General features: G+C 37.8%; 1 protein-coding gene across 3 annotated transcripts in view; it reads left to right on the top strand.

The window, feature by feature from the left end:
• The window catches only part of VEPH1 (ventricular zone expressed PH domain-containing 1), a 236175-nt gene extending 223282 nt beyond the window's left edge, over nucleotides 1-12893 (top strand). For all 3 annotated transcript variants that reach the window (XM_011959026.1, XM_011959028.1, XM_011959027.1), the window contains 2 exons: nucleotides 6960-7096; nucleotides 11261-12893. In XM_011959026.1, the coding sequence (XP_011814416.1) occupies nucleotides 6960-7096; nucleotides 11261-11497 (374 nt within the window). In that variant the 3' untranslated portion in view covers nucleotides 11498-12893. The remainder of the gene's footprint in view (nucleotides 1-6959; nucleotides 7097-11260) is intronic.
• The last annotated feature ends 8302 nt before the right edge of the window (nucleotides 12894-21195 follow it).

Genomic DNA, 21195 nt, shown 5'->3' with positions numbered 1-21195 from the left:
GAAAGAAAGAAAGAAAGAAAGAAAGAAAGAAAGAAAGAAAGAAAGAAAGAAAGAAAGAAAGAAAGAAAGAAAGAAAGAAAGAAAGAAAGAAAAAAAGAAAGAGGGGAAGGGAAGGAAGGAAGGAAGGGAGGGAGGGAGGGAGGGAGGGGAAAGAAAAGAGACAAACACACAGGAAAGCTTTACTAGAGAGTCCTTGTCCATTATGACAATGCTCCTGCTTGTTCTTCTCATCAAACAAGGGCGATTTTGTGAGAGTTTTCATGGAAAATTATTAGGCATCCACCTTACAGTCCTGATTTGGCTCCTTCTGACTTTTTCTTTCCTAATCTTAAAAAATCTTCAAAGAGCACTTATTTTGCTTCAGTTAATAATGTTAAAAAGACTGCATCGACATGGTTAAATTTCCAGGACCTTAGCTCTTTAATGACGGACTAAATGTCTGATATTACCACTTACCAAAGTGTCTTGAACTCGATGGAGCTTATGTTGAGAAATAGTTTCCCCTTTTTATTTTTATCTTCTAATTCCATTTTTAATGAAATTTTGAAGTTCCCTCATATATCTGAACTTTGTTGAATTTGATATATATAATCTGTGCCTGATTGCTTCTGTTCTCCATCTCTCCTGCCCAGCTGCATGTTCCACAGGCTGCCATGTAGTGATTGTTTCAATAGGCTCCTTTAGCTCTGGTGTTCAGGTACCCTCCATGACTGGGGACACCTGCAAGCAGAGGGAGGGAGGAGAGTGAGGTTGAGTTATTGATTTGCTGGCTGCCTCCCTGCTGGGACACTGAGGGTTGACAGTGTCCTCTATTCCAGGCCATAGCTGTCATCAGATGGTGCTCTCCATACCGGTCTCCCACTGAGTCCTAACTGTTCTCTACCCTTTCCTCGTCAGGCAGAGGGGTGTTAGGCCTGCATGGTTACTGGCCCAGAATACCATGGTGCTTTTCCTACACCTTGCCCACTTCTAAGTAAATAATCTATTAACTCTATTAACTCTCCTCAATTGCTCAGCTTGAGATGCCATCTGTTTCCTGCCAAGACCCTGCATGACACATCACTGATCCCATCTGGGGCCCATGAGGCTTCATGCCTGGGCTGGGTGGATCCTCACAGGCTCTAGGCCCCTTCTTAGTCCTTTCTAATGGGGCTTCAGAAAAACTTTCCCGTAAAGTCCACTATATGACCTCTCTGTCACTGTTACACAATCTCTTTCCTGGATCTTACACCTAGAAAGCCTTGAATTGACTTCTCCCTTCACCCCTCAGCCCATGACTGTTTGAGAGCACCTGCTTTACACACTTGTTTCTGAGTTTGTTGATTCTTCCAGCTTCCTCAGTTTCTTTTGTCATTTTTCCTCACACACGTACCTTGCTACCACTCTATCTGGAAAATTCTATCTGATCCTTTTCCACACTCTATCTGGAGAATTCTCTCTTCTTCATGAGGGTCCCAGCTCTCATGTCACCTTGTCTCAACTAGAAGTGGAATTTCTGCTCTTCAAATGCTGTAACACGTGGCTTATACTTCTCGGTGGCACTTGCCAAACCCTACACTGAGCAGTAGAATTTGTAAAATGCTATACCTTCCCTAGATAATAAATTAAAGCTCCCTGTGAGGGTGATTTTATAACCCCTCAGATCCAAATATAGTGCCTTACAGCTTATCTGTGCTTGAAAAAATACATATAGGGTGGATGGATGATTGATAAATGAGCAGATGAATATTCTTTATTTTTCATTCTTCCTGCTGTGGATCTTCTCAGCTCTGGGAGACCTGTTATTATTATACTTATTCATCAACTTCATGTTGAATAAGATCAACCCCTTCAAAATTCATTCTTTTTAGCAACAAATATTTTTAACTTGGTGCAGAAAAGGGATACAATTAACATATAAACATTTGTATTAGCATTCTGAAAAATTTTTAAGTTGACAAAGACAGTAATACTTTGCGTTCCAATTGCACTACAAAATTCAATTTAATAACCCATAGCTTTTATAGCCAGTCGATATTTAAAACAATAAACAGATCCATGTTAGTAGAGAATGTCCTAACCAAATTGTGGTGCTTTGTTTTTGGTGTTTTGTTTCGCTTTGTTTTTTTACGAGATGGCCTGTAATCCCAGCACTTTGGGAGGCCGAGACGGGCGGATCACGAGGTCAGCAGATCGAGACCATCCTGGCTAACACGGTGAAACCCCGTCTCTACTAAAAATACAAAAACTAGCCGGGCGAGGTGGCGGGCGCCTGTAGTCCCAGCTACTCGGGAGGCTGAGGCAGGAGAATGGCGTAAACCCAGGAGGCGGAGCTTTGCAGTGAGCTGAGATCTGGCCACTGCACTCCAGTCCCGGCGACAGAGCGAGACTCCGCCTCAAAAAAAAAAAAAAAAAGAGATGGCATTTCACTCTGTCTCCCAGGCTGGAGTACAGTGGCATGATCATAGCTCACTGCACCCTTTGACTTCTGAGGCTCAAGCGATCCCCCCACCTTTGCACCCCTCCACCCCTCTGAGTACCTGGGACTACAGGTGCAAGCCACCATGCCCAGCTAATTATTTTATTTTATATTTTTGTAGAGACAGGGTCTCGCTACGTTGCTCAGCCTGTTCACAAACTCCTGGTCTTAACTCCTGGCCTCAAATGAACCCTCTGTCTCGGCCTCCCAAAGCACTGGGATTACAGGGATGAGCCACCACACTTGGCCAAATTGTAGTGCTTTAAATGAAATAATGTGTTAATTGGAAAGTGAGGACGTGTTTGAATATTCTCTATGTTCTACATGCAAACAAGATTATTTTAGATGATACATGATCATACCCTGATAGTACCTCTCCACATGATATTTTTTAAATGGAATATGATAATCTTAGAAAAAGATGGTTTCTTGATGTAGCTGTGAAGAGGCTGTGATATCATATCTGAATCACTTGCTTCAAAGGACCTACTATGGGCAATAGACCTTTAAAATGACATGTCCCCAGTCATGCATATGTTAGATATAATAGCAAAAAAGAAAAAGTTTTTTTAAGATATGGGATATTAGAAAAAATTTGTTTTGTTTCTTGAAATTCTTTTTAAATTAATTTCACAACTCCAAATTGCCTCGCTTTTACTGACTTCTCTGAAACTGACTAATACCTAAATTTGGGGCCTCACATTCAGCTACTTTAAAGTTCTGCTAATATTTCCTTCCTAAAACCGTTTCCATTGACTTTTCCCCCTAGGGCTGATTTTCACTGGGGTACCGTGAAAAGTATTTGCTTCCCGGCTTGTCTCTGAAGTCCTTCATCCTTTGTTGTTAGTAAGCCTATCATTTTGTCTTGACTGTCTCATCATAGTCATTATATCCCATTCACCCATATCTTTAAGGACTCCAACAATTTTGCCAAGTGTTCCTTGTAAACTTTGGTCACACATAACTCTTCAAGTGAAACATTTGGATCTGCCTTGAGAAAAAATAAAGTAGATAACCCTCTATGTCAAATCCAAAAGGATCCATGTACTTAAATTTTACCTAAGTCAATCATTATTTCAAATCATCTCAGATATCATAATTATTTCAAATGTTTCTTTGAGTAAATACGAAAGACTGAGACAGGAAAAATGTATCATTATTAAATAGCATTACATTAAATCATCTTGTCATTAAAACCATGGTACCAGCCTGAGCAACATGATGAAACCTTGTCTATACAAAAAGTACCAAAAAATTAGCCAGGTGTAGTGGTGCGCACCTGTGTCCCAGCTACTCAGGAGGCTGAGGTGGGAGGATCACCTGAGCCTGGGAAGCAGAGGTTGCAGTAACCCAAAATCTCACCACTGTACTCCAGCCTGAGTGACAGAGTGACACCCTGTCTTAGGAAAAAAAAAAAAAATGGCAAGAAAGCAGGGATCACAAACTGTAAAGTCTTTCCTAGAAGTGGGACTGGGGTGAGGGAGAAGCAGTGCCTTGTGCTTTGCTATTTACCTCGTGTCCTCACATAAATTTCTTTCTTTTGATTTTTGACCTCCCAGAATCCCTTTTTAAAGGGGAGGGGGGCAGCATTATTATTTTCTCTTGCTGATTAGAAAATTGTAGTTTAGAAGATTCAAATCTAAATCTTCTGAGTCAATATTAAAAATCCTTGAACATTACAATTAGATTACCATGTTCTCTCACTTGAAAATATGAAAAATGGGTGTTTTAAAATTTTTTAAATTAATTTCGGCTTTGGTATTTTGTTTTTGTTATTTGTTTTTACTTATTTTTCCCCTTTATTCACCTCTTGGATCACCTCTTGAAACCTTCTTTCCTCATCCCAGCTAGGCTGCTGCACCCTTTATGACTCAACGGTGTGCTGTTAATAGACATTTACTGAGCCTCTAGCCCAGCAGGCACTGTATTAAGGCTGTTCCTGCTCTCAAGGAACAGGTAACCCTGGGGGAGATGCAGTACCCTAAGCGCTTTAACTGAAGTCTCTGTCGATGTGGTTGCACAAAGAAAACCACTATGTCTATGGAAAATTTAAATTTGTAAAGAGCATTACTAGCTTTAAGAATGCTCCATGTCAGACAATTTCTATCAAAGCAAAGCAGAACTCTGAATTTTTTTTCTTGATATTAATTGTAAGTTTATATTTCATGAGTTCCTGCTTTCCTTTGCCTCTGGTATGCTCATTAGTAGCCTCCACTAGAGCTTCTCAAAAGATTGGAGGTCTCATCACTGAGGTCTCAGATCAAATGTCACCTTGAACATCAAAGCTCTTTCCTGACCACTGAAATGCATGCATGCACAGCAAGTCCCCAAGTCACTTACTCCCTATTCTATTTTCATCATAGCCCTTATCACTACCTTACAATAGATTTGATATGTATTTTCAGTGTTTGTTTGTTTGTTTTTTGAGATGGAGTCTCACTCTGTTGCCCAGCCTGGAGTGCAGTGACGTGATCTCAGCTCACTGCAACCTCCACCTCCCGGGCTCAAGTGATTCTCCCGCCTAACCTCCCAAATAGCTGGGATTACACCCAGCTAATTTTTGTATTTTTGGTAGAGATGGAGTTTCGCCAAGTTGGCCAGGCTTGTCTCAAACTCCTGACCTAGGTGATCCACCCACCTCAGCCTCCCAAAGTGCTGGGATTACAGGAATGAGCCACCACGCCTGGCCAGTTTTTAGCCTTAATTTGGAGTTGACAATGGAACAGCCAATTGAATAGTTATCCAAAAAAAAAAATAGCCTTAATAGTACTTTGCTTATGAAAACTCTACATTTTGGCTGGGCATGGTGGCTCACACCTATAATCCCAGCACTTTGGGAGGCCAGGGCAGATGGATTACCTGAGGCCAGGAGTTTGAGACCTGCCTGGCCAACATGGTGAAACCCCATGTCTACTAAAAATACAAAAATTTAGCCAAGCATGGTGGCGATTGCCTGCAATCTCAGCTACTCAGGAGACTGAGACAGGGGAATCACTTGAGCCTGAGAGGTGAAGGTTGCAGTGAGCTGAGATCTTGCCACTGAACTCCAGCCTGGGTGACAGAGTAGACTCTCTAAAAAAAGAAAAGAAAAGAAAACTATACATTTTATTATTTTTATCCTGAAAATGCTCTGTAAAGGTGAACAGTCCTGTGTGGCAATTATGAGACCTATATTAGAAAAAAGAAATGGTAGTGTACAAAGGGCAGGTTGTGTTCATATGGTCAAACAGGCACTGTCCAGAATTTTTCCGAAGTGATGGAACAAATTTTATTGCTTTCAAGGTGCTATGAAAATTGAAGATAAATATATACAAATAAATATTGTCCTACTACAGATTGAGCTTTCCATTGTCCCCTTCTTGCCGAAATCAGATGCTTTCATCTGAATTTGAAGAGTGAATCTTATGTTGTTGGTAAAACGAACAAAAGTCTTCAGTTCAGCATCTAAACTCTGACATTGCAATGGATCTTCTAATTCTATGATCATTTGTAATCACACACACTGCTTCAACGTAAAATTAGTCCATTCAGTCAACAAATATTTATAGACTTCCTACTATTTGCCAGGCACAATGTTAGATTCTTGGTGATTCAACAGTGAACAAAGCCAAGACCCTGCCCTTGTGGAGCTTCCAACTGAATGAGACAGAAAGATATTAATCAGATAAGCACTAATATCTATCTACAAATGATAATCCCTGATATATAAGAAACTTGCTATGTTCCATGAGAACTTATGGGGGAAAGCCACCCTCATCTGGATTTGGAGAGGGCTTTCCAAATGAAGCAACATTTAAGTTGAATTGTGAAGTGATCAGTTGTTGACTAGGTGAAGATGGGAGTACAGAGAGGGGAAAGAGAGTATGTGTGTTCCAGAGGGTGAGAACAGCATGTACAAGAGTTGGGTAAGTTTGCCTTTGCAGTTTAGTGTTATGGCTTTAGGAAACATGTCTTTTGGAGTGCTGCATTGACTTTTGCTGCCAAATAGCTAAATATACTTGGGTTTATGATTATTTATAAAGCTATATTTCCAGCAGTTCATGTGTCATAAAGCATGGAAATTTGTTTTTTATTACCTAGTTACTGGCAAAATCAAAATGAAGCTTATAGCATACTAGATACTTTGTGCCAAAATTTCAAACTATTCCAAATTAATTTGATCATTCCAACATTAGAAATGGAACACCATGAAACAAAGAAACTAAGCACAGAAAGCTAAATATCCAGACAAACTTTAAATACTGTTAACCAGATGCTCTTTGTGTGAGCCAATTCCTTTTGAAAATGTCAATGAAGGCTTTCAACACTTTTCCATTGCCATATCTGAATTGTGCATTCTTTTAGGGACAAAGGAGGAAAGGTTAACCAAATTCATAATTTATTAGCCTACTTTCCAGATATGCTAACTGGGTTCTGGTACACTGTACAGTTCTGACTTTTGATCACTTACCCAGTAAATAATGGAAAATACATGGCATGATTATTCTGCTACCTTCAACAGTTGTAAATCAAGATGGCCAGCCTCTCATTGAAGGAAAACTTAAAGAGAAGCAAGTCAGATGGAAGTTCATCAAAAGGTGGAAAACACGCTATTTTACACTGGCTGGAAATCAACTTCTGTTTCAAAAAGGAAAGTCTGTAAGTTCCTCCATCATCTTTTACACTTGCATTTTTAAGGTCTTGATCTCCACCAATAGCTAGACATTTTCTCTTAAGTTTAAACTCTGATACTTTTTCCATCTCCATTTCACCATCTTACAGCATTGTTTTCTCATATATGTCTGTGTCTAGTCTGTTTATTCCTATGTTAGTTGGTTCACTGTTCCCTTCCAGTTTATTATGGAAGCTTATTTTAGTTGACTTTAGTTGTTTTAGTTGAACTGCAGAGGGACTACTAGGTCTTGACTCAGACACCGTGCCCTTTGTTTCCTTGTGGACCATGTACACAAATTCATGACTTATGATATTGGCTCTAATTTTTTATAAATCTAGTTTATAATTGGAAGTGGGGGTCCAAAAAAGGAGGACATAGGCAAGGAGGAAAGAATGGAGGCTGATTTACTTTAGGTACTTTTTATAGTTAACAAAGTTTAATTCTGATTAAAATATTACTGTCTTTCATCTATTTAATATTCAGTTAATGAATATAGTAGAATTGTGATCAAACTAATAAATATTTATTATAATTTTCCATTTGAATATGATGCTCAGTAATTATTTGTATTGTGAATTTTCAGTGGGAAATCTCTGAAGTAGCATTCTATTCCAATCAATAATGCAAAGTTATCCTCTTTTCAAATTGGTTCTATGTATCATTAAACTCTACTGATTCAGAATCAAGAGGAATCAAATCTTGACCCACTTCTTGAGTATTTTAGAAAATAATCATAATGACTGGCATTTTTTCAGTGCTTACTATGCAACACCTTGGATTGCCTCAAACAATCCTCAAAATAATCCTATTAGACCACCACTGCTATTATTGCCATTTTACAGATGAGGAAACTGAGTCAAAGAACCTGATTGGATTGTCCAAGGACAAAGCTAATAAAGTGAGAAAGGGTATAACTGAGGTCAAGATCAGGCAGTGTTACACCAAAGCATGTTCTTAAATGTGTTTACTGCTTCCCATGTATACTTAAAATACAGAGCCAGTGGCAAACTGTACTCACCAGGGATCTCCATAGAAACAGAACCAATAGGATATATAAAGACATATAGGAGATTTACTGTGGGAATTGGCTCATGAAATTATGGGGGGTAAGAAGTTCCATGATATGCTGTGTGCAAGCTGGAGAACCAGGAAAACTGGTGGTGTAATTCAGTCTGTGTCCTAAGGCCAGAAAATTAAGGGAGTCAATGATATAACTCCCAGTCCAAGGCCAAAGGCCTGAGAACCTGGATATGGGGGTGAGCTGCAGGGAGGGATGTAAGTTCCAGAATCTGAAGGCCCCAAAACCAGGAGCTCTGATGTCCACAGGCAAGAGAGAATGCATGTCTCAGCTCAAGAAGAAAGAGCAAATTTATCTTTCCTCCAACTTTTTATTCTATCCAGATCCCCAATAGACTGGATGATGCCCACCCACAATGGTGAGTGTGGATCTTCTTCACTCAGTCCACTAATTCAAATGCCAGCCTCTTCCAGAAACACCTCACAGATAAATACAGAAATAATGCTTTCCCAGCTGTCTGGGTACCCATTAGCCCAGTCAAGTTGACACATAAATTTAACCATCACATAAACCAAACTGTCTGAATTAATTAATGAAAAGTGGTAAATTAGTTAAAAATTATAATTCATTCTGGGCCATATGCACTATATCTTTAGAGACCTCATTATAAAACTTACTTGAACATTTTAATCGACAGGAATCAAATATCATGTATTTGAATTATGGCAAATTCTGACCAGTGTTCTTTCAATTAATAAGACTTCTGTTAACTTTTTGAACGAAATATATTTTTTTGTGATACTTACTGTGTACTCATGTTACTTTCCTCATCTGTGTATATTATAACATATACAGATGGAATTTTCTGAGGCTGAACATCTTTTTGAAAGGGCAGTTCAATTTAGACAGCTATTGGAAATGTAAAGAAACTCTTTTTTAGCATAGGTTCACACTAAAGCATGTTTAAAGTGTTTAAAATGACTATCTGAATTTTCTGTTTTCATTCAAGAAATCAAGAATAGAAATGAAGACGTAGTAATTTTCCAGATCCCTTAAGACAAAGCAGAGTCAATCTATAAGAATGTTTTTCTGAACTCAAATAATGACCTTTATACTTTCTGATTCATGGCTTTTTAATAAGATTTAAAGAAAACACAATTTTATAATTAGGTAACTCGTTTGACATGTTTATCAGGAAATAATGGTCTGACATTCCATAACTCTGACAAAACTTGCAGCTCAAATAGTGGGAAATAGTTTAATATAGCATGAAGGCCACAGCAAAATACTTCTAATCTCCAGGGAAACAATAACCTAACAGTGGTCAACAGTCCTGCTGAAGCTTCAGGTCCTTGTAAAAGGGCCCCTTTTAAATGAAAGAAATGTGCATTTTAAAATGAGAGCTGAGGTTGAAAGACTCTAATCTTTCACTTTTGCATTTTTAAGACCTTGATCTCTACCAACCAGCTAGGCAATAGTGTCCTTTGACTTTCTGTCTATTACTGTCTCAGTTGATTCACTGTCCATCTTTAAATTACTATGGTAACTTTTTATTTTCTTATCAATCTCTGTACTATAGACTGCTTTAAAGAAAGGCAATTTTATTACTGTCAGATACTTACGGTAAACCAAATTAGGCTAGCAAAGTATTATCTAGTGTGTATGTCTTCAAACTTTATCCTGTGTACCCTAAAAGAATTTTGAACAATCTATGCAGTACCTTGCAACATTTTAAGTTGCAGCAACACTTTTAACATAAGTTTAACATTTGCCCGGACTGTAATTTCTGTTGAATTGTAAATATTGACATTTTAAAACAAAAGGATTACATCTCTCCATTAAACGTAACCATTGGATTAAAATACCATAGCAGTTTAACACCTAACACTATTTTTTAATACATAAATTAACTCTTTTTTATATAGAAATGTCCACATTGTTTCTCTTTTTCTTTTTTTTGAAATCATGTTTCTGTTCTACCTCTATCACAGCATTTTATCCTGAATGGCATTTCATTTTTCACTGAGTAAAACTGTATGTATAAATTGAAATTTGATTGTTTGAATTTCTTGTGACCATGTGTCTCCAAGTGTAATTTTTTCTGATTCAGTTATCTTTTCAAAAAGTTATATCCTTCATGAAAATCCGTAAGTATAATGCCAAGCTTAATAATTATTAAACATTAAAAATTGAAATATTATTGAAAATGCACCTCATAATGAAATAGATAAAGAGTGATTACATTGCCTTGGCTGATGGATACCTCCCTGATGTCAATAGTTAGAATTGCTTTTTTGTTTGGTGCTTCTGAGATTTTTTTTACATTGGACAAAACATCATAGAAAGTATGGGATGAGTGAAGAGGATGCTTTTTCATTGCAAAGTGAAAGGAGGGTGATTGCAACAGGAGAGGTGAGCAAGGAGAACTGGCAAACTTCTCAACCACAGGTACTTTCTTTAGTAGACAAAATGTATTCATATTAAAGACCTGAAATTGCTTCAAAGAAATATCTGACCCCTTAAAATTATTCGTCTTAGCCCAGGTGATGACCTTGGTATTGCAGAGATCCTTAAATTTTTGCTTTAATAAAAGGTGAATGTAACATCATTAAATATTCCTTCCCTTACTGTTTGTAGACAAAGCATGCTTCCAAAGCTGCAGAGGGTTTCAAAAACAGTTTGGTCTATGGGAACACTGGAAACCTCTCTATTCAATTAAGGTTTGGCAAAATCTTTCTCAGAGGTAGCACAAAGGAAAATTCAATTTCATGCCTCCCAAACTACCTGAAATTATAAGTTAATAGCACTCCAGATTGTACCATTGCACCTTACTCTATTAATATAATGTTAATAGAAAATGAAAGAACTCTGAATTTTTCCCAAATCCCGCTTTATAATAATATTCTGTAAATTAGTTATCTTGTGTCAACTTATGATACTCTAACAAAAGCCCGATTGTTCACTCCTTCAGTTGTTCTAATGATTCTGAGGCCTTAGCACCCAAAATAACAAAGGTCTTGAGCTATAAAAAGTGAAAGGATTCTGGCCCTCTTAGAAAATTCTCCAGTAGCCAGAGATCCTTGCCTACAGTAACAGCCAGCCCATATTCTTTTCTTCCCATGCCTTTCAGAAAGATGACCCTGATGACTGCCCAATAGAACTCAGCAAAGTACAGAGTGTGAAAGCTGTGGCCAAGAAACGCAGGGACCGCTCTCTCCCCCGGGCTTTTGAAATCTTCACAGACAATAAAACCTATGTCTTTAAGGCCAAGGATGAGAAGAATGCAGAAGAATGGCTCCAGTGCATCAATGTGGCAGTTGCCCAAGCCAAAGAGAGGGAAAGTAGAGAAGTAACCACATATCTGTAGGGATTTACAAGTCAGCCACGACAACTACACACCACAGGCATTGTATTATCATTGCCAATGTCAAGAAAAAGAGCTAAATTTACCAAGCCATGTTGTTTTTTACTAAATACCAATGGAATTCTTGTCCTTTAAGAAGAAGGGCCTAAAATGGCAGGATTCTTAGTAAATGTCATACACTAACAGCTTTAGTATTGACTTCAGAATATATCTGATGCCTACAAAAATAAAATAAAATAAAATAAAATAAAAGGAGCTAGAGAGTATGCCCTCAGACAGTGTGGGGCCAGGAAGGGAAAAGTCACTGATAAAATAACCTCTGTAGATATGTCATTCAAAACTATGAGAAAACAGCATGAAAAGATGCCTGAACTATTTGTCCTGAGGAAAGATTAGCACTTCTGATGAAAATCACAGTCTGTCAAAGGTATTAAAAGAAAAATTTAAAATAAAAACCTTTAGAAACATTGAACTAATGTACACTGAGGAAAACCATGTAACTTACTTATAGACATATAATTACATGATCCTCTCTTACTACAAATGAGGCTAACACATGGTAAAATGGTTCTCAAATCAAGCCAGTTATGTCATTAAATACTTGTCTTTCAGAATTACTTAATTATTCCCTTTAAGTTCATTTTAAATAATCTACAGTTTAGATGCTTGGACATATATCCTGCCCAAGGCACTAAGTGTAATATAGAAAAAGGATAGAAAGCCATTTTCTCTATCTTCAAAATAATGTGCCATCTCCATTAAAATTAAGACTTTAAAGTTCTATAATTTTTTCTTTGTATTCAACCTTTTAATACCTCCAAATTACAAACATCTATTTTTTCACTACATAGATACATATTACACTGTGATAGACAGAATGCTAGAGTGATTCTCAATGATCCATGCCTTGGTATAATCCTCTCCCCATTGAGTGTTGGTGGGACATGTAACCTGCTTCTAACCAACAGAATATGGCAAAAGTGATGGGGCCATCTCTCCCATAATTATGTTACATTATATAGCAAAAGTGAAGAGAGGTTGCAGATATACATAAGGTTTCTAATCAGCTGACTTTGAGTTAATCAAAGAGACCCCCCTGGGTGGGCCTGACCTCATCAGACTAGTCATTTAAAAGAGGGTAAACAAGTCAGAGACTCTCTCTCCTATTAGCCTTGAATAAGCCAACTGCCATGAGCTCTACAGCTGCAAGGAAATGAGTTTTGTTGACAACCATGTGATCTTGGAAGAAGCATCTGAACCTCAGATAAAAGCCCAGCCCCAGCCAACACCTTGGTTGCAGCTTTGTGAAACTCTGAGCAGAGGACCCAGCTAAACCACGCTTGGACTCCCGACCCACAGAAATTTTCAGATAATAAATGTATGCTGTTTTAAATCTAAATTGTGGTGATTTGTTATGCAGTGATAACTAATACAAAAGCTAAGTTGGGCTACATACAAGGGATCACTTTTTTCTTGAAATTTATTCATTATGTTGTCTAGTATAGAAACCTGGAGAAATACTATGAATGGTCAACACCTTGACCCTCCTGCTAACTTACTAGCATAGGAAATATAAAAGAGACCATGTTTGCAAAAGGTAACAATTCCATTTTAACAAGTAAAGTTTGAGGGTATGGTGAGTCACAGAATTTATTACACATTGGAAATAGAGTTCTGGAGGTCAAAATTCAGGATCACTGTATATATCGGTAGTCGCCAAAGATGCAAAATTAGATGAAATTACCAAGAGAGAATAACAACACAAAAGAATTAATAAGGGTTCCTTGAGACACCAGCATTTAAGTAAAGGCAGCTGGTGTAGCTGATTAGTGTTCAGAGATGATGTAGACCAGGGGAAATGATGTCACAAAGGCCAAATTAATAAGGATTTTTCAGGAAAAACAGACAGGGCAACAATTTGAAATCCTGAAGAGTAATCACTTAAGATAAAGCCTGACTTTCACAATCAGGAAGCAATTGGTGTCATTGGTAAGAACAATTCCACTGGAGTGAGAGAGTAAACATCACATTTTAGTAGGCTGAAGAGTCAATGGGAGGTTAGGAGTTTAAAGCAATAAGTGGACTATTTTTTCAACAAAATGGGGCTACGATGAAAGGGTTAAGATGGAGCAAGTATTTTCTTGCTCTCTTTAAGATCAGTAAGAAGGGAAAGATGAAGGAATTAAAAATACAGAAAGAAAGAGGAAAAAAGTGACTTTGCTTGAATAAAGTTTCTAGAAGTGATAGGAAAGGATTAAAACTTCTTTATTTTGCAGCAATTAACTGAGCACCTACTAAGCAACAGTTGTCATGCTTGGCCTGTAGATACAAAGATAAAAGACACAGTTTTTCTCTTCAAGGGGTTTAAAGTTTAGTGGAAGAGACATATACACATAACAGAAATGTAAGTACTACGTGGCAAGTGCCTTGATGAAGGTATGCACAGGGTCCTGGGGAAACACAAGAGAAGGCGCCATTGTAAGTGACTTTAAACTCAGAATGGACTCCCTCACTTCTTCCCACAGGTGATAGAAAATGAGCTAGTCTTAAAAAACTAGTAGGATTGCTGTGGGCAAACAAGGAGCAAATGGTCAGTAGAGTGAACCACGCTGCAAACGCAAAAGAGGGAGAAGGAACATGGTCCATTTGCAAAATGTAAGCTTTTCCCTAGGGTTGAAACATAAGGGGTGTATGGAAAATGGTTCAGAGTGATGCTGAAAAGGCCTGCAGGACCACAGGATGTAGGACTTGGTTCCAAGCCAAGGGTCTAAACTTTTTCCTTAACATAATGAGACATTAATTTGTGTGGCAGCAATAAAGATAAAAAAGAAAAAAAATTTTTTTAATAAGATGATGAAGCACGATTAAAAAGTTTTGAGCAGATTTGCATTTAGAAAGATTATCATAATAGTGGTAAAGAATGCATTATAAAAATATCAAAAATTGTAGCAGGGAGACCATTTGGGAGGCTCTTCTAAGGTAGTGAGGACCTGGACTCATGTAGTAACAAAGGAAATAGAGATAAATGAATAGGCAGGAAAAATACTGGTTTAGGAAAATGGACAGAACATTAGTGGATTGGATGGAGTTGGAGTATGGGAATGGAAAGGAAAGAGTTTCTACTGATCCCTAGGTGCTTGCTTGGGAAACTTGGTAGATGATGATGGTGATATTCACTGAAATAGAAAAATCAGAAACAGCAGTTTGAGAGGTAAGGCAGATGGTAAATTTAATTTTGATGTATACATTCACGGTATAGATAGGGGACTCACCTTGGATTAGATGGACAATTCCTATGAAGTTGGGCAGGAAAAGGATGAGAAGGAGTATAGTTGTAAATGATTCTCTAAATATTCTTTTAAAACCTACCACCCCATGCTTAAGAGTCAGTAAATAACTCTAGCTGTTTTAGTCAATTAGGAACAATTGGTAACAGACAAACACTAACAAAGTATTAGGTGACGTTGCATTAGCTATTAACAATTTGAATGCCAACAGTGTGCTTAAACCTTTCATAGCAAAGAGCTTGTGGTAAAACAGTGGCTATGTTGAATGCTTGGCCTAAAAAAGAAGAGAATGGCCCCCTCAGCTCAACTTGTGGGGAAAGAATTATTTTTACTACTTGCTACAAAGTCCTTGTGATTTAATTAACTGGATGCCTCTAATCTAGAACATAACTCTCAGTGCCTTTGAGCCAGATCTTTAAAAAAAGTGAATGTGTGAACTATAAATAATGAACTTCCAGATTTCATTCCATGATGCAGTAATTCCAAACGTAAGTAAATTCTCCTGGGTTCAGAATCACACTAGGAATTTCAGAATCATCAGCTTCCCGCGAATATTTCTGGCACTTCCACCCTGGTTGCTGGTGAGTTTACCACAGACCGGTCTTTCCCAAGAGGGCTGCCATTTCTGATCCTGATCTAAGAAGAAACCACTTTCCTAAACATGCTTAAACCTTTAAATATGGTGGTACGAATAAAATTATAATCATGGATAGAAATTGAAGTGGTTTTCATTTTAATTTTTATTCTTTTTCCCTCCCAGATAGCATTGGAAATATAAATGTTTATGTATGAGAAGTTCATTGAGCTATTTCTCAAGAACCTGGAGTTTGGTAAAAACAAATATTCAATACTTTTCTAACACTGAGCTTTCTAGAAAATCCTTAGCTGGTGATGTCAAGGGGCATTTACTGGGTCATCTTCAACTCACCTACTTTCCATAGGCACCCACAAACCTGTCTGTGGTGATGACTTATTCTCAGACATAAATAAAGATTACATGTTTAAGGAAGCATTACCCGCTTTAGGAAACAATTGTGAGATAAGGTGAGAGAATACGTGAGCTGAATTCAAAGTGCATTGCAGACAAATAAAGACCATGGTTTAAATGCCCTAATAAGGATTTCCAGTTCCCGAAACCTAAATTTTTAGAAGAGAAACCAAGAAAAAAAACCAAACTGTCATCTTGTTTCAGAATAGTACCAGAGTATAGATCCCTGGAACAAATCCTTCCCAAAGATGCTCCTGAAAGACAAAGAGGTTGGAAAATTCAGAAGACGTCTACCAAGGTTGGGAAAGGGGCACAGGCTCTAGGCATGTGAAGAGTCAAGCCCTCTCTCTTTCAAAACTGGATTACCAACCTGAGCCAGTTATTCATCTTTCATCCCTGGATTGGAGATAATACTATCCACAGAGTGGAACTGATGTGAGGCACACATGTCTTGCAAAAGCATAAAACCTATAACCTTAACCAGCAGAGAACCTTTAACATAATAGGTGCTTGAAAAAGACACTCCAGTTCCTATGTACCATTAAGTAGCTATGATGCCATGTCTTGATGATAATTACATGTTGATGTCTTCCTTTTTAAGCAAAACATTCAGCGGTTGCTTTGCAAGACCATATGGAACTGTGGTGACTTCAATGTTGGCTCTTTTGTTCACTAATACCACATTTCATCCCACTCCTCTGCTTCTGTGCTTTTCTGTGTACATGATAACTTTTTGTTTCAAAGTCAAACCAAATTGTAACCTGTTTAAGACATAGTAAACAGCAATTAGTCCACATGCTGTCAACCATCCACATATCTGAATGGATGTGACAACACAAAGAGCTAAGATAGCATTTGCACATCGATAGGCAATGACAGAAACCCCATACAGCCATTCCCAGTGCATAACGATTGTAAAACATGTACCAATTTCAGAGATATTTAAGTGTGGGGGAAGAAAATATAAAGCAGTTAGTATAAGGAAGTATTCAGAGTTCCATACAGGTTTGTTTCACATTAATCAAAACTGTGTGTTAATATTTTTGTGAACAGTAGAGCATATTGCAAATGTAAGAAATTTTAAAACATAATGGTTAAAATGCTCCCAATGCACCCATCCTCAGAGGTATGAGGTCAGCTCTGCCTGTAGTTGCTTACCCTCTCTTTTGACAGGACTAAGGATGGCTGATGTCCACAAACAAGCCATGTTTCTGGTGTCTCTATATCCCCCTGCCAGTGCTCCCCTTTGTCCAAGTCCCCTTTCCTGAAAGGGAAGCTGGGTAAAGAATGGGCCAAGATGGCAGAGACGGAGGCAGAGTTGCACATGGTGTGTCTTTTTATTTTTTCACTTTTATTTTAAGTTCAGGGGTACAAGTATAGGTTCATTACATAGGTGAACTTGTGTCATGGGGGATTTGTGGTACAGATTATTTCATCATCCAGGTATTAAGCCTAGTACCCACTGGCTATTTTTCCTAATCCTCTCCCTCCTTCCACCCTCGACTCCCCAAAAGGCCCCACTGTGTGTTGTTCCTCTCTATGTGTCTATGTATTCTTATCATTTAGCTCCCACTTATAAAAGAGAACATGCAGTATTTGGTTTTCTGTTCCTGCAAAGTACATGATCTTGTTCCTTTTTGTGGCTGCATGGTATTCCATGAACCACATTTTCTTTATCCAGTCTATCATTGATGGGCATTTAGATTGATTCCATGACTTTGCTGTTGTAAATAGTTCTGCAATGAACATACGTGTGCATGTATCTTTATAATAGAATGATTTATATTCCTTTGAGTATATACCCAGTAATGGGATTGCTAGGTCAAATGGTATATTCTACCTCTAGGTCTTTGAGGAATCATTGCACTGTCTCCCACAATGGTTGAACTAATTTACATTCCCACCAACAGTGTAAAAGCGTGCCTTTTTCTCCACAACCTCACCAGCATCTGTTGTTTTTTGACTTTTTAATAATAGCCACTCTGACTGGTGTGAGATGGTATCTCGCTGTGGTTTTGTTTTGCATTTCTCTAATGATCAACGATGAGCTTTTTTTCATGAGTGTTGGCTACATGTATGTCTTCTTTTGAGAAGTGTCTGTTTATGTCCTTTACCCACTTTTTTATGAGGCTGTTTGTTTTTTGCTTATAAATTTGATTAAGTTCCTTATAGATGCTGGATATTAGACCTTTGTTGGGTACACAGTTTGCAAAATTTTTCTCCTATTCAGTAGGTTGTCTGTTTACTCTGTTGATAGTTTCTTCTTCCGTGCAGAAGCTCTTTAGTATAATTCGATCCCATTTGTCAATTTTTGCTTTTGTTGCAATTGCTTTTGGCATCTTCATCATGAAATCTTTACCTGTGCCTATGTCCTAAATGATAGTGCCTAGAAAAGCCCACAGTCTCAGCCCAAAAGATTCTTAAGCTGATAAACAGCTTCAGCAAAGTATCAGGATACAAAATCAATGTGCAAAAATTACCACCATTCAACAGTCAAGCCAAGAACCAAATCAGGAATAAAATCCCATTCACAAATGCTGCAAAAAGAATAAAATACCTAGGAATACAGCTAGCTAGGGAGGAGAAAGATCTCTATAAGGAGAACTACAAACCAGTGTTCAAAGAAATCAGAAATGACACAAACAAATGGAAAAACATTCCATGCTCATGGATACAAAGAATCAATATCATGAAAATGGCCATACTGCCCAAAGAAATTTATAGATTCAATGCTATTCCTATTAAACTACCACTGACATTCTTCTTGAAACTAAAGAAAACTATTTTGAAATTCATATGTAACCAAAAAAGATGTTAAATAGCCAAGGCAATCCTAAGCAAAAAGAACAAAGCTGGCAGCATCACACTACCTGACTTCAAACTATACCACAGGGATGCAGTAACCAAAACAGCATGGTAGTGGTACAAAAACAGACACATAGACCAACAGAGCAGAATAGAGAACCCAGAAATAAGACTACACACCTACAACTATCTGATCTTCAACTAACCTGACAAAAACAAGCAATGGACAAAGGATTCCCTATTCAATAAATGGTGCTGGGATAACTGGCTGGCCATATGCAGAAAATTGAAACTAGACCCCTTCCTTACACCATATACAACAATTAACCCAAGATGGATTAAAGAAGTAAATATAAAACCCAAAACCATAAAAATATATGTCTTTTACCTACTATCACAGACTGGGGACACTAGAGGTGAAATTAGAATGGTGCCTGAGGCGGAATTCTAGATCAAGCAGGAGGAGCATTTCCAGAAGAGATCTTCAGAGTCAACCATACCAAAGACAGGAATAGAAAGGCAAGGCCTAGAGTCAAGTTGGAAGTTGGAGAAGCAGGGAAGAGCAGAGGGAGGCACAGAACAGAGTGAGTGGAGTGGGCAGGGGGCTGCATGAACTTCAGAAGAGTAAGACAACCCTTATGGCTTGATTTTTACAGGTACTTGCCTAAGTGAAGTGCAGGGGGTTTCTGTTAAATGTGTTTTGATGAAACAGGTTCACCTCCTCATAGATGTCCTTCTATTTCCTGGTTATGCAAGGCCCTATAGCCATGTGCTCAGCACAAGAGGCAACCAGCTCTGACGATAACCTTAGCTCCTGGGTCCCGCCATGAGAACCCCAGCCTTGTCAGAGCACATTCCATAAGAACATTCTTCTCAAGTCCCTTGCCCCCGCACCCCGGTACTATTGAATTTGTCTACTTCAAAGAAAATCTTTCTGAGAGCATGGGGGCTGGAAATCTTGGAACTTTCTATAAAATGATAATCAGATGCATTGTGTTTACATAGCTTATTTGTGACTTTATGGACAAATCTTTGAAAATCTTATATCAAATTTAAAAATGCATTTTCTCTGTCTTTCAAGCAATAAAAGGATTAGAATTCATTTTGGTACTGAGAATCTAGAAAAGTTATAAAATTTTCAAATAATGTAAAAACGTAAAGTACTCAAATACATGGTAGACTCATTCGTGCCTAGGAATAACAGCGCTCCATGAGACCAAACTGGAAATTAAGGGGGAGTGGGTGCTAATAATAGTAAATTCTACTTTTTCCTTTTGTGAATTATTCCATAATTATTTTTTGCCTTGTTTTATTTTTTAACCACCATTTCACTAACATTAGTAGAATATCCACAACACACACACATATATATACACATTTACTATTACACAAGTATTGTGACAACAGAACTATTGTTTTCACATGTGCTTTGTAGGAATCAATCCTATTACTTCATTATCTTATATTCTATTTATATATTCTCTCTCTCTCTCTCTCTCTCTCTCTCTCTCTCTGCCAGCATTTCATGTAATCAGAAGAAACTTTTATGCGTGTTCCATTATTCTTAATGGAGATCCACTTCTATGCACCAGATTTCCTTTGGGAGTGTTCTGTTCCCTCTTAATTCAGAGCTATTGCTATATGAGGAAATAGTCTAAATGTCATTTCTCTTAAGAGAGAGAAACAATGATTCTGTTTGCCAGACTAGCTCATAAACACAAAAATCAGAAGAAGGTCCTTTTTTAAAATTTAGCCAAAACCACAGTTTGGAAATGTCTGTTTTGGAAAATGAACCATAATACTAACAGTATGTGTTGATTTGAGAACATTTTCATTAGGACTCTCCCAAACTCTTCATGGAGGGATACTGTATAATTTTCCACATAAACAACTCTCATCTATATATTCATGTTTTTGGTATCAGTATAATACTGTCATCTCCTGAAATCCTGAGGTTGTACCATCCTCAGGTAAATACAAATCAAATTCCACGGCAGCCAACAGTGTCACAGTAAGGTTCCAATGTAATGAAGCCACTAGCAGAATGTGTGGCAGCTAAATAAACTAGGCCAAGTCCTTGTAAGCAAGGAGATTTGGCATTTATCATTCAGTTAACAGTATCACAGGCTATTGGAGTTGGCAGAATCTTAGCACTTGCCAGGCCCAACCTCCCTGCCCCATGGAGAAGTCCCTTGTTTGTCATCATTGGCAGGTGGCATTCCCAGCTGCTCAAACCCTTCTAGGGACAGAGAACTCATTACTTTATCATCAGTTCTCATCTTTTTAAAATAATTTTTTTCTGTTTATGAAAATATTTATTGCAAAAAATACCAAAAACTACTAAAATTATAAAAATTATTCATAATCATCTGATCATTCAGAACTCCAAAAAATAGAAATGTTCAAATATAATTCCCATTAGGTTATTCATACCATATAATTATTTTCTGAAAAATTCTGCCTTTCTATCATTTCTAACCTGCAGTCCAGGTTCTCTCTCCTGCAGCCAGACATAATGTCTGCTACCTCTTCCCCAAGACAACCTTTTACATAGTTTGATTCAAACACTCATTCAACAAATACTTATTAGCCAGGCATGGTGGCACATGCCTGTAGTCCTA

Source organism: Colobus angolensis, unplaced genomic scaffold (genome assembly GCF_000951035.1).
Source record: "Colobus angolensis palliatus isolate OR3802 unplaced genomic scaffold, Cang.pa_1.0 Scaffold48, whole genome shotgun sequence".
Taxonomy (NCBI): domain Eukaryota; kingdom Metazoa; phylum Chordata; class Mammalia; order Primates; family Cercopithecidae; genus Colobus; species Colobus angolensis.
This window is presented reverse-complemented; position numbering and strand designations above follow the sequence as displayed.